We start from the raw sequence: 14,607 nt of genomic DNA on the forward strand, positions 1-14,607 counted from the left end.
CAGATACAGCCCGCACTGGGACGGGCGCCCAGCATCCTCTACGGACTAAGAGAAAAGGATTTACCGGTAGGTATTAAAATCCTATTTTCTCATACGTCCTAGAGGATGCTGGGGATGCTTCAAGAACCATGGAGTTTATACCAAAGCTCTAGAGTGGGCGGGAGAGTGCGGATGACTCTGCAGCACCAATTGACCAAACAAGAGGTTCTCCTCAGCCAGGGTATCAAACTTGTAAAACTTCGCAAAAGTGTTTGATCCCGACCAAGTAGCAGCTCGGCAAAGCTGTTACGCCGAGACCCCTCGGGCAGCCGCCCAGGATGAGCCCACCTTTTTGGTAGAATGGGCCTTCACAGATTTCAGTAACGGCAATCCTGCCGTAGAGTGAGCTTGCTGAATCGTATTACAGATCCAGCGTGCAATAGTCTGCTTGGAAGCAGGAGCCCCAATCTTGTTGGGAGCCCATAGGACAAACAGAGCTCTGTTTTCCTAATCTGAGCCATTCTGGTGACATAGATTTTCAAAGATCTGACCACATCAAGAGACTTTGATTCCGCCAAGGCGTCAGTAGCCACTGGCACCACAATAGGCTGGTTTACGTGAAACGATGAAACCACTTTTGGCAGAAATTGCTGACGAGTCCTCAACTCCGCTCTATCTGCATGAAAGATTAAATAGGGGCTTTTGTGAGACAAAGCCGCCAATTCAGACACCCGCCTTGCAGATGCCAAGGTCAACAGCATGACTACTTTCCAAGTAAGGAATTTCAACTCAACCTTACGTAAAGGTTCAAACCAATGATATTGCAGGAACTGCAACACCACATTAAGGATCCCATGGTGCCACTGGGTGCACAAAGGGAGGTTGGATGTGCAGCACGCCCTTCACGAAGGTCTGAACTTCTGGTAGGGAGGCCAATTCTTTATGAAAAAAGATTGATAAGGCCAAAATTTGTACTTTAAATGGAGCCTAACTTTAGGCCCGCATCCACACCTGCTTGCAAAAAATGGAGCAAACGCCCCAGCTGAAAATCCTCCGTAAGGAGCCTTCTTGGATTAACACCAAGACACACATTTCCTCCAAATACGGTGGTAATGCTTTGCCGTTACTTCTTTTCTAGCCTGAAGAAGTGTGGGAATGACTTCACTGGGAATACCCTTTCGGGCTAGGATTTGGCGTTCAACCGCCATGCCGTCAAATGCAGCCGCGGTAAGTCTTGATACACGCACCCGTAGAGGAAGAGGCCAGAGATCTTCTATGAGCAACCCCTGAAGATCTGGATACCAGGCCCTCTTTGGCCAGTCTGGAACAATGATTATCGCCTGAACCCTTGTTCTTCTTATAATCTTTATCACCTTTGGTATGAGTGGAAGTGGAGGGAACACATAGACCGACGTAAACACCCATGGTGTCACTAGGGCGTCCACCGCTATTGCTTTAGGGTCCCTCGACTTGGAACAATATCTCTGAAGTTTCTTGTTGAGGCGAGACGCCATCATGTCTATTTGAGGAGTTCCCCCAACGACTTGTCACTTCTGCAAAGACCTCTTGATGAAGACCCCACTCTCCTGGATGGAGATAGTGTCTGCTGAGGAAGTCTGCTTCCCAGTTGTCCACTCCTGGAATGAAGACTACTGACAGAGCGCTTGCATGCCTCTCCGCCCAGCGAAGAACTTTTGTGGCCTCGGCCATCGCAGCTCTGCTCTTTGTTCTGCCCTGGCGGTTTATGTATGCCACTGCTGTTATGTTGTCTGACTGAATCAAGACGGGCAGACCGCGAAGATGTTGCGCTTGCAGAATGCCGTTGTAAATGGCCCTTAATTCCAGAATGTTTATGTGCAGACAAGCTTCCTGGCTTGACCATTTTCCCTGAAAATTTCTCCCCTGTGTGACTGCTCCCAAGCCTCGGAGATTTGCATCTGTGATCACCAGGATCCAATCCTGAATCCCAAACCTGCGTCCCTCTAGGAGGTGAGAACTGTGCAGCCACCACAGGAGGGAGATCCTGGTCCTGCAAGATAGGATTATTTTCCGGTGTATGTCCAGGTGAGACCCGGACCACTTGTCCAACAGGTCCCACTGAAACACTCTGGCATTGAACCTGCCAAACTGAATGGCTTCGTAGGCCGCCATCATCTTCCCCAGCAACGAGTGCATTGAAGAATCGACACTTGCCGGTTTCAGAACCTGTTTTACCATGTTCTATATTTCCAGAGCTTTTTCCTCTGTAAGAAAAACTCTAATTCTGTATCCAGAATCATACCCAGGAACAACAATCGTGTTGTCAGAACCAACTGTGATTTTGGCAAGTTTAGGAGCCAAGCATGTTGTTGCAGAATCGTCAGTGAGAGCGCAACGTTTTTCAGCAATTGGTCCTTGGATCTCTCCTTTATGAGGAGATCGTCCAAGTACGGGATAATTGTGATTCCCTGCTTGCGCAGGAGAACCATCATTTCCGCCATAACCTTGGTGAAAATACTCGGAGCCGTGGACAGACCAAATGACAACGTCTGAAATTGGTAATGACAATCCTGAACAGCAAACCTCAGGTAAGCCTGATGTGGAGGATATATTGGGACGTGTAAGTAGGCATCCTTTATGTCGACCGAGACCATAAAATCCCCCTCCTCCAGACTGGAGATCACTGCTCGGAGAGATTCCATCTTGAATTTGAATTTTTTTTAGAAAGAAATTGAGGGATTTTAGGTTCAGAATCGGTCTGACTGAGCCATCCGGCTTTGGGACCACGAACAGGCTCGAATACCCCTGCTGTGAAGGGGGTACCATGACAATGACTTGATTTTGACACAGCTTTAGTATTGCAGCGCATACTACCTCCCTTTCTGGAAGAGAAGCTGGCAAGGCAGATTTGAAAAATCGGTGAGGGGGCACGTCTTGAAACTCTAATTTGTACCCTTGGGTTACTATTTCTAATATCCAAGGATCCAGGGCCAAGCGAACCCAGACCTGCCTGAAGAGTTTGAGACGTGCCCCCACCGGTGCGGACTCCCGCAGAGGAGCCCCAGCGTCATGCGGTGGATTTGGTAGAAGCCGGTGAGGACTTCTGTTCCTGGGAACTTGCCACGGCTTGTGACCTTTTTCCCCTTCCTCTCGCAGCAAGGAAGGAGGACCCTCGTCCTTTTTTGTATTTATTGGGCCGAAAGGACTGCATCTGATAGTGGGGCGTTTTCTTTTGTTGTGCAGGAACATAAGGTAAAAATGATGACTTACCCGCGGTAGCCGTAGATACCAGGTCAGTGAGGCAGTCACAAACAAGACACTACCGTTAAACGGTAGAGACTCCATAGTCTTCTTAGAGTCAGCATCAGCATTCCATTGATGAATCCACAATGCCCTCCTAGCCGAGACTGCCATGGCATTGGCTCTTGATCCCAAAAGGCCAATAGTCCTTGCAGCTTCTTCTGCCCACTTTTCAATAGCGCTACTCACCCATGCCGAAGCAACGGCAGGCCTGAGTAGCGAACCTGTAGTGACCTAAATGGATTTTAGTGTATTTTCCTGCTTACAATCCGCAGGATCCTTTAGGGCTGCCGTGTCAGGAGACGGAAGCGCTACCTTTTTGAACAGACGCGATAGAGCTTTGTCCACCGTGGGGGTTGACTCCCACTTTTCCCTGTCCCTAGAGGGGAACGGATATGCCACCGGAATTCTTTTGGGAACCTGTACCTTCTTGTCAGGATTTTCCCAAGCCTTTTCAAAAAGAGCGTTCAGTTCATGAGAGGGAGGAAACGTTACCTCAGGTTTCTTTCCTTTAAACATACAGACCCTTGTATCAGGAACAGCAGGGTCCTCCGTGATATGTAATACGTCTTTTATCACCACAATCATGTACTGAATGCTCTTAGCCAGTTTAGGATTTAATCCGGCATCACTATAGTCGACACTGGAATCAGAGTCCGTGTCGGTATCTGTATCTGCTATCTGGGTAAATGCACGTTTCTGTGACCCCGAAGGAGTCTGAGCTTGCGACAATGCATCCTCTATGGATTTTCTCCATATCTGGTTCTTAGACTCAGATTTATCTAATCTCTTAGTCAACCGAGCCACATTTGCATTCAAAACACTCAACATATTTACCCAATCAGCCGTCGGCAGTGCCGACACGGTCACTCCCAATCTTTTCTGTCCCCACTCCAGCCTCCTCCTGGGAAGAGCACTCAGCCTCAGACATGTCAACACACGCGTACCGACACCACAACCACACTGGGGCTATAGCAGACAGACTCACAGCAAAGCCTGTTAGAGAAACACAGAGGGAGTTCTGCCAGCTCACAACCCAGCGCCTATCCCGGTTCTGAAGCGTGTAATATACTGCCCAGACCTGTTAGCGGTTTTAAATTCAATAAAATAGCACCAAATCACTTGTCCCCCTCCCCGTTTTGCACCCTATTACTTGTACAGCAATGTGGGAGGCCAGGCTTCGCATCTCTGCAGCTGTGAAGAGAAAATGGTGCTGGTCAGAATTGTGAGGGCTAAGCCACACCCCTTTAATGGCGTGCTTCAGTCCCGCTTATTTTTATATATTTATACTGGCGGGGGGTCTGTATTTAGTGCCCAGGCACTGTATCCTCTTGTGCCAGTCGCTATTGAGGTTTTATGCTGCCCAGGGCGCCCCCCCTGCGCCCTGCAGTGCCGTTTTGTATGTGGGAGCATGGCCCGCTGGGCGGTACCTCAAAAGCCGTCACTGAAATCTTCTGCTGTCATTGAAGTCTTCTGATCTTCTACTCACCCGGCTTCTGACTTCTGGCTCTGCAAGGGGGGTGGCGGCACGGCTCCGGGAACAAGCATCTAGGCGTACCTAGCGATCAGACCCTCTGGAGCTAATGGTGTCCAGTAGCCTAAGAAGCAGAGCCCTGAAACTCACAGAAGTAGGTATGCTTCTCTCCCCTCAGTCCCACGATGCAGGGAGCCTGTTGCCAGCAGGTCTCCCTGAAAATAATAAACCTAACAAAAATAGCTTAAGGCAACTTTGTAAACAAAAGCAGCTAATGGTAGATACACGATTACATTGTAAAGCTAGTTATACTTTTACATCAATATGGGAAAACCTGTATGGCCTGGCCATTCAAATTATGACCTAGAATAAGGGTTAGTAGCCATTCTGGGCCTATGCATACAGACTCGCAGCACATTAGCTTTAGAGCAGCTTCCCTTCCCATCAAAACTACATCACGTTGGCCTCAGAAGAATGGCTGTGCTTTTGAAAACCTTAACTTATGAAAAATGGATTGAATCGGAAAAACATGATATAATGGAGGGAATTGTGCAAAACTAATAAAATGACTGTATTTAACAATTAACTAAACCAACACTGCATTACTGTAGAAGCCCCACTAAGTTCTACCTAATATAATATGAAAATAAAAATAAGAAGTTTGCAGAACAAGGATTTTGAAAAGAAAGACTATTCAAAGCTGTCTGAATGCTTTCTGTACCTGAACAAGGAAATGATTTAAGTCAGAAACGGATTGTTTTCATTTTAATCACATAATTTGAAATGGAAATAAAAGAGGGAAAACTATTTACCAATGACAATGAGAGGCTAAATTCTGCACATTCCAATTTATTAAAAAGGGCACGTACATATTGAGACAGGTTTTCTTCAAACATAGCGGTCAGATGGCACAAATATGTAGTGGTCTCAATGGATGAATGGCAGAAGAAGGACTTCTGTAGTTCTAGTCTAGCCACAGCTAGAAAATGAAAAGAGAAGTCTGGAAAGGTAAAAATGTTTGACATCTATCCAGGCCTTAAACAGCCATGATGCAGGTTACCGCCAGGAAGGAGAGATTCTAGAAAGAGACCCAGTGCTTTGAAGGGCATATGGCATTATAAAGAGTGACTGTACACTCAAAAGGTTGATATATCCATTTTGTTTTTGTGCTTTAAATTTATTTAAATTAAATAGTGTTATTTTAATGGGTACTTTGACGGAAATACACACATTGTTTATTAATCAGTAACAAAACACTGAGGGATATTACAGAGTACTGTACTTTACATAAAGCCTTAGGAATGGAATTATGGAGATCAGCCATGCTGTAGACATCAGTAGTTTATTGTTGACTGTTATTTTCAACACATTCAGAATATGGATACTGAAGTAAAAAAAAAAAAAATATATATATATATAGATATATGAAAAAACCACGCTCCAGAAGACTAAAATCTACTGACATAATGTTAACACATTACAGCAATAAAGATGGCAAATCGTTCACCACTGTCTTCTACAGCTAGATAATCATAGTACGCCAAATGTGCTGAAACAGAAGTGCAATGATTGGTTATTACAATAAACAAATTAACTGCCCCACACAATAATGAAAGTGGAAACTGCCACCATGTTGGATGAGGTACATTTACTGAAAGATTAAGACAACAATTAAATGTACATAGTAAATTAGGTGAACAATCACCAGGTAAACGTCTCCGATGAATAAAGGTTTATTCAAGGTATACCAACATAAGTCAGACATGAAAGTTTAATGGCTCCAATACTCCTCTAGCATGGTATGTTACACTTATTCGCAAGTCCTGTTCCGTTTGCAGTTACAGATTATGACTGGGGTTCACCATCAGAAAAATATAAAATAAAAATTGAGAACAAAATAAGAAAAAAAAACAAAAACACAACTACTTGCAAACTTTACCACTGAGGTTGGAATGTAGCTAAAAGTCAGTCCACATTTCATTGTATGCTAAGGAATTCAAGTACAATACATCCAGGTAACAGATTACAGATGTAATACTTCTAAAATAATATATATATATATATATATATATATATACATATATATATAAGCGCCACAAGAGATCTGTCTCCCAGAAATGTATGAAATAGTGCAAGACTTGATATCAAAAACAGAAGACCTCAAGTGTAAATGTAGTAAAATCATAATTAAAAAAATAAAACCTGACATATGCAAGAGTCTGATTTCGCCTAGGGAACTGGAGAGAATACATTTGTGCACAATCATTAGTTTTCGGAAGAGGCTCAGCAAACAGTTGCATAAGTCAAAAGCAGCATGTTGCTCCATGTGCATTTTTTGCTAGTATGGATTTTAAGGTTTCCTGCACTTCCAGAGGCAGCTTTAAGTGTTCACACTTTCTCCTTCAGAGCACTACTCAATATTACTACACCATGCAGATCAGTATCTTCTGCTACATTGTAGTTTACTGGAATGTATGGTTATAGGCAGGTGGCTGTCCCAAAATGGTGCATTCCAAGAGATTCCACTTGAGGAGGTCTGTATGAAATAAAGCAAGAAGGGGTTGGGGTGGGGGGGGATAAAAAAAAAAAAAAAGGGTGAAAAGACCCCAAAACACAAAAATACTAGCTAATAAAATGACCCTGTATGAGATTATAAAGTGCATACATTTAGAGCTGCTGTTCACTGGTAGGAGCATTGAAGTACATCCTCTGCTTCCAAACTCAACGGGATGTAAATAGGTTAACAGAAATGTTCAACAGGACGTTTGCAGGGCACCATGTACAGATGATCCACTTTGTATGCACTTCAGGGAGATACAGTAAGGGCTACGAACAGATGCATGAAAATGTGTCTTTCCCACATACTTCAGTCCCCCCACTATTGGTAAATAATTACCAACACAGTAATGGTGGACCATAACAAAACAGACCCCAAAAAAATACAAATAATAAATCTACTGATGTACGGATACTGCAGTTTGGTTAGGCAGGCTTTTCAATGATTCTTGGATGTACTGAAGCGGTTTTGGCTTTGCAGCACAGTAAATCATTCACTGTACAAAATCACCAGCAAGGACTGGAATGATGTGTTCATAGAAGGCACCATCATGCTTATTACATTACCAGAGAACTAAATACAATTGAGTACAATTTGTAATTCTGTTTCACTGTACAAAGCTGGAAAAAAGGGGGTAGTTTGGCAGGGTGAAGTCAGCTGAGCAGCCCGCCATCTCAGTATCTCAGATGGGCAAGTGCAAAAATTCTTCATGTAAGAAACATTTCACTACTTCTGCTCATACTTTTTGAAGTATCAGATTAAGTTCAGAATTAAAATTAAATTCCAAAGAATTAACTTTTGATATGGTTTGCACCAGGCGGTTTGTGGCAGAACATACCAGATGCCATCATTTACAAGCTTTTATTCTGGGTTATTAAAACCGGATTAAGAGGAAACCGTTCATGCTTTTGACGAGTGCATAACCATTAGTTCCTTCCATACCAAAAGTATAAGTGGTTAGGAGGCACGCATTGCACTACTTTTGTTTCCAATGAAGAAACCGTAATACTTGCAAGAAGCAACAGAGAACTTTACTAGGGCATGGGCCTCCAACGTCATTGTAATTACTTGCAGTGCTAATGGTCATCTCAGTCCTTATATTTTCATAAATTGGGATGTATAAATTAACATTTTAAGTCCTGTTGAGAACTGAAAAAAACAAAGTTCACCTCAATTGAAAACTGCAAACAAAAAGATGTTTTCACATCAAAGAAATTATGGGGAAGAAAAAAAAAAAAAAGGCTGTGTCACATTCCAAAGCTAAAAATTAACAAGAATGCAAACACGACGAATAATGTACCACTGTAGATTTGACTTATTGACTTTTCAGCGACGTTGACTAGTGAAACGGCCCTCCATGGATGCTGCTCCTCTTCCTGTGCTCAGCTTTTGTGCCATTCCACCTCGCGGAGGGGGGCCTCTTCCATCCCTATCGCGCATCATCCCACCACCAATTATTCCACGAGGTCCTCCACCACCACGGTCATTGCGACGTATATCTCTGCGATCATCGCCACCACGAGTTTCCCTTTCACGGGCAGCCCTGGTTTTCTTTTCTTCCACATTCAAACGTACTTCACCACGGAACATGATTGGCTGAAAAGAGCAAAACTAAATGAACACTTAATGGCAATAATTGCCAGTGTAAGAATGGTTTATAATAGTCAAGATGGACAAATTCTATAATTAATTATAGCTTTAAGCCAATACATATCTAAAACTACTAAATATTAATCTATTACCTAATAAGGCCGCTCCAAATGCTAACTACTGGTTAAGTCTTACTTGTTAAAACGCATGTTAAAATTAGTAGAAAAACAAGTGCGCAAGAAGAGTATAGTGCATTTTAAAGCATTTTGGAGTGAATATTTCTTAGAAGATATACATACTTTTGCTAGCAAAATCCTTTGAACCGGTTCGGAATCATCAAAAACAACAAAACCGAAGTTAGGAAGCTTCCCGCCAACACCTTTGGTATTAATCCGGAGTTCCATTACATTTCCATAGCCTGCAACAACCAAAATATTGTATTGTGTCATTTGTTTTGTTTATTTATTTTAACACACAAACTAAGTTGTTTGTCAAGAATAACATATACATACAAACAAAACTGCTGACACTATTTGAAATTTGAATGTTTTTCAGCTTCGAATGCTTATAAAAACTGTTACACTTCACGCAGCGCAATGATTCATATATCAAATGAAAGGAAATTTAATGCTGCATTAAACACAATACTATTTGCATTACAAGGGAAGTTATGCAGTGAAAACACTTAGGGTGAAAATCCCTGTGTACTTATGATGTCACTGTCCTATCAGTATTTCATTGGGTATCCTTTATTGTTCAAGACAGCAGCACAGCGACGTGGCATTGAGCCAACCAATGTTTGGAGCTCTTCCTTCTTTATTATGTGGTGCCATGAGACAATTATAGCCTTAATTCTTTTGATGGATGCCTCAGATGTACCAGTTTTTTCAAGAGGAACCACAAATGTTTCTATGGGGTTCAGGTGTGGGCTGTTTCCTGGCCATCCAGCACCTGTATGTCATTCTCCGTGAACCACTGCTTGTATATCCGTGCAGTGTGCCAGGGAGCTGAATCCTACTGGGAAAAAAAAATGGGGCATTATCTGGAAAAAATAAGATTTTACTTACCGGTAAATCTATTTCTCGTAGTCCGTAGATGATGCTGGGGACTCCGTAAGGACCATGGGGAATAGACGGGCTCCGCAGGAGATAGGGCACTTTAAGAAAGCTTTGGATTCTGGGTGTGCACTGGCTCCTCCCTCTATGTCCCTCCTCCAGACCTCAGTTAGAGAAACTGTGCCCAGAGGAGATGAACAGTACGAGGAAAGGATTTTTGTAAATCTAAGGGCAAGATTCATACCAGCCACACCAATCACACCGTATAACTTGTGATAAACTACTCGGGTAACAGTATGAACAATAACATAGCCTCGGTTCAAACCCGATCAACTATAACATAACCCTTATGTAAGCAATAACTATATACAAGTCTTGCAGAAGTCGTCCGCACTTGGGACGGGCGTCCAGCATCCTCTACGGACTACGAGAAATAGATTTACTGGTAAGTAAAATCTTATTTTCTCTAACGTCCTAGAGGATGCTGGGGACTCCGTAAGGACCATGGGGATTATACCAAAGCTCCCAAACGGGCAGGAGAGTGCGGATGACTCTGCAGCACCGATTGAGCAAACAGGAGGTCCTCCTCAGCCAGGGTATTAAACTTATAGAACTTTGCAAAGGTGTTTGTCCCCGACCAAGTAGCAGCTCGGCACAGTTGTAGTGCAGAGACCCCCCGGGCAGCCGCCCAAGAGGAGCCCACCTTCCTAGAGGAAGGGGCCTTAACCGATTTACGCAATGGCAATCCTGCCGAAGAATGCGCCTGCTGAATCGTGTTACAGATCCAGCGAGCAATAGTCTGCTTTGAAGCAGGAGCGCCAACCTTGTTGGCCGCATACAGAACAAACAAAGCTTCGGTCTTCCTGATCCTGGCTGTTCTGGTCACATAAATCTTGAAAGCCCGGATCACATCCAGGGACTCGCGTGTAGCCACAGGCACGACAATAGGTTGGTTCATATGAAAAGATGAGTCCACCTTGGGCAGACATTGAGGACGAGTCCTCAACTCTGCCCTATCCACGTGAAAAATCAGGTATGGGCTTTTATATGATAAAGCCGCCAATTCCGAAACCCGCCTTGCAGAAGCTAAGGCCAACAACATGACCACTTTCCAAGTGAGGTATTTCAACTCCACTGTTTTGAGTGGTTCAAACCAAGGTGACTTGAGGAAACTTAATACCACGTTTAGGTCCCAAGGCGCCACCGGAGGTACAAAGGGAGGCTGAATATGCAGCACGCCCTTCACAAAAGTCTGTACTTCAGGAAGAGAAGCCAATTCTCTTCGAAAGAAAATGGATAAGGCCGAAATCTGAAGCTTTATGGACCCTAATTTTAGGCCCAAATTCACTCCCATTTGAAGGAAGTGAAGCAGACGGCCCAACTGGAACTCCTCCGTAGGAGCAGCTCTGGCCTCACACAAAGAAACATATTTTCGCCATATATACGGTGATAATGTTTCGACGTCACGTCTTTCCTAGCCTTCATCAGGGTAGGAATGACCTCCTCCGGAATCCCTTTTTCCGCTAGGATCCGGCGTTCAACCGCCATGCCGTCAAACGCAGCCACGGTAAGTCTTGGAACAGACAGGGCCCCTGCTGCAGCAGGTCCTGCCTTAGAGGAAGAGGCCACGGATCTTCTGTGAGCAACTCTTGCAGCTCCGGATACCAAGTCCTCCATGGCCAATCTGGAACAATGAGGATTGTTCTGACCCTGCTTATTCTTATTATTCTCAACACCTTGGGTATGAGAGGAAGAGGAGGAAACACATAGACCGATCTGAACACCCAAGGTGTCACCAGAGCGTCTACCGCTACCGCCTGAGGGTCCCTTGACCTGGCGCAATATCGCTTTAGCTTTTTGTTGAGACGGGACGCCATCATGTCTATTTGAGGCAGCCCCCACCGACCCGTGATCTGTACGAAGACTTCTTGATGAAGTCCCCACTCTCCCGGATGCAGGTCGTGCCTGCTGAGGAATTCCGCCTCCCAGTTGTCCACCCCCGGGATGAACACTGCTGATAGTGCGCTTACATAGCCTTCCGCCCAGCGTAGAATCCTGGTCGCTTCTGCCATGGCCACTCTGCTTCGCGTTCCGCCTTGGCGGTTTACATGAGCCACTGCCGTGACATTGTCTGACTGAATCAGAACCGTTTTTGTTCCCGAAGCAATTCCTCCGCTTGACGCAGGGCGTTGTATATGGCCCTCAACTCCAGGACGCTGATGTGGAGACAAGTCTCTAGATTTGACCAGAGACCTTGGAAATTTCTTCCCAGTGTGACTGCTCCCCAGCCTCGGAGGCTTGCGTCCGTGGTCACCAGGACCCAGTCCTGAATGCCGAATCTGCGACCCTCTAGTAGGTGAGCACTGTGCAGCCACCACAGGAGAGATACCCTGGTCCTGGGAGACAGGGTGATCCTTTGATGCATTTGTAAATGGGACCCTGACCACTTGTCCAAGAGGTCCCATTGAAAAGTCCTCGCATGGAACCTGCCGAAGGGGATGGCCTCGTATGAAGCTACCATCTTCCCCAGAACCCGTGTGCAATGATGCACTGAAACCTTTTTTGGCTTTAATAGGTTCCTGACCAGGGCTATGAGCTCCTGAACCTTTTCGATCGGAAGAAAAACCTTTTTCTGGTCTGTGTCCAGAATCAGGCCCAAAAAGGTCAGACGTGTTGTAGGGACTAGCTGGGACTTCGGTATATTGAGAATCCAGCCGTGTAACTGCAACGTCTTCATGGACAGAGACACGCTGTCCAACAACTTCTCCCGAGATCTCGCCTTTATGAGGAGATCGTCCAAGTATGGGATAATTGTGACACCCTGCCTGCGCAGGAGCACCACCATTTCTGCCATTACCTTGGTGAAAATTCTCGGGGCCGTGGAAAGCCCAAACGGCAACGTCTGAAATTGTTAGTGACAGTCCTGCATTGCAAATCTCAGGAACGCCTGGTGAGGGGGGAATATCGGAACATGAAGGTAAGCATCCTTTATGTCCAGGGACACCATCCACTCCCCCCCCCTCAAGGCTGGCGATGACCGCCCTGATTCCATTTTGAACTTGAACCTCTTCAAGTACAGGTTCAGGGATTTTAGATTTAAAATGGGTCTGACCGAACCGTCTGGTTTCGGGACCACAAACAGGGTTGAGTAATATCCCTCTCCTTGCTGGAGATGAGGAACTGTGATAATCACCTGTTGAATATACAATTTTTGGATTGCTGCCAACACTAGCTCCCCTCTCTGACGGGGAAGCCGGCAGAGCAGATTTGAAAAACCGGCGAGGAGGCAAGTCTTCGAATTCCAGCCTGTATCCCTGAGAAACAATCTCTAATGCCCAGGGATCCACCTGCTAGCGAACCCAGACGTGGCTGAAAAACCGAAGACGAGCCCCCACTAGATCTGCTTCCTCTCAGCGGTGCTGTGGAGAGAAAGTGGCGCTGGTGAGTGCTGAGGGAGAAGCCCCGCCCCCTCGGCGGCGGGCTTCAGTCCCGCTCAAAGCTATTAAAAAATGTCGGGGGCTCTTTTATATAGATGTACAGTGCCCACCTGTACATGTATATTGTCTTTTGCCATAAGAGAGGTGTTATATTGCTGCCCAGGGCGCCCCCCCTGCGCCCTGCACCCTTACAGTGACCGGAGTATGTGAGGTGTATGGGAGCAATGACGCACAGCTGCAGTGCTGTGCGTTACCTCACTGAAGCTCTGAAGGCTTCTGCCGCCTGAGACGTCTTCTGACTTTGTTTCTTCTGGCTCTGTGAGGTGAACGGCGGCGCGGCTCTGGGGGTGGACGCCCAGTAAGAACCTGCGTTCACCCCCTCTGGAGCTAATGGTGTCCAGTAGCCGAGGAAGCAGAGCCTATCAATTAAGAAGGTCTGCCCCTCTCTCCTCAGTCCCTCGATGCAGGGAGCCTGTTGCCAGCAGTGCTCCCTGTAAAAATGTAGAAAAAATCCAAACAAAAATGCTTCCTAGGCAGAGAACTCCGGGGAGCTCCCTGCAGTGCACCCATCTCGCTCTGGGCACAGTGTAAAACTGAGGTCTGGAGGAGGGACATAGAGGGAGGAGCCAGTGCACACCCAGAATCCAAAGCTTTCTTAAAGTGCCCTATCTCCTGCGGCGCCCATCTATTCCCCATGGTCCTTACGGAGTCCCCAGCATCCTCTAGGACGTTAAAGATCCCTGATAGAAGGTAGACGTTTTCATTGTAGGATGGCGTCAATGTACTTTCTGCTGTTCAGTGTTCCATCTATGACATGAAGGCGACCGACAGCATCTGCTGTCATACATGCCCAGATCATAACACTTGTAGGATTCTTTGTTGTTGCTTGAATGCAATCTTGATGTACCTCTTCCCCGATGCGACATCTCACATTTTCTCCCATCACTACCAAATATCGATATCTTAGTTTTGTCACTCCATATCACTTGTTTCCACCGACCTTCTATCCATGCAATATGTTATTTTGCCCACTGTATTCATTTCTGCCACTGCTTTATATTCAGGAATGGCTTTTTTCGGGGAGTCCTACCTTTTAGGCCAACCTCAGTACCGTTCTTGCACTGACAAAAACCCCAGTTGCACTCTGTTCACTGCTAATGGCCGCAGATGACCTCCATCTGTCCCTGACGCAAATTTGTTTTATTCTCCTATCATCAACCGCTATTGTGCACTTTT

The 14,607-nt window shown here is 45.5% G+C and overlaps 1 protein-coding gene across 5 annotated transcripts in view; it reads right to left on the reverse strand.

Annotated features, from left to right (window-relative positions):
• Window positions 1-6,055: 6,055 nt before the first annotated feature.
• The window catches only part of G3BP2 (G3BP stress granule assembly factor 2), a 224,714-nt gene continuing 216,162 nt past the window's right edge, over window positions 6,056-14,607 (reverse strand). For all 5 annotated transcript variants that reach the window (XM_063916905.1, XM_063916914.1, XM_063916878.1 and 2 more), the window contains 2 exons: window positions 9,179-9,297; window positions 6,056-8,885 (listed from right to left, as the gene is read on the reverse strand). In XM_063916905.1, the coding sequence (XP_063772975.1) occupies window positions 8,616-8,885; window positions 9,179-9,297 (389 nt within the window). In that variant the 3' untranslated portion in view covers window positions 6,056-8,615. The remainder of the gene's footprint in view (window positions 8,886-9,178; window positions 9,298-14,607) is intronic.

Source organism: Pseudophryne corroboree, chromosome 1 (genome assembly GCF_028390025.1).
Source record: "Pseudophryne corroboree isolate aPseCor3 chromosome 1, aPseCor3.hap2, whole genome shotgun sequence".
Lineage (NCBI taxonomy): Eukaryota > Metazoa > Chordata > Amphibia > Anura > Myobatrachidae > Pseudophryne > Pseudophryne corroboree.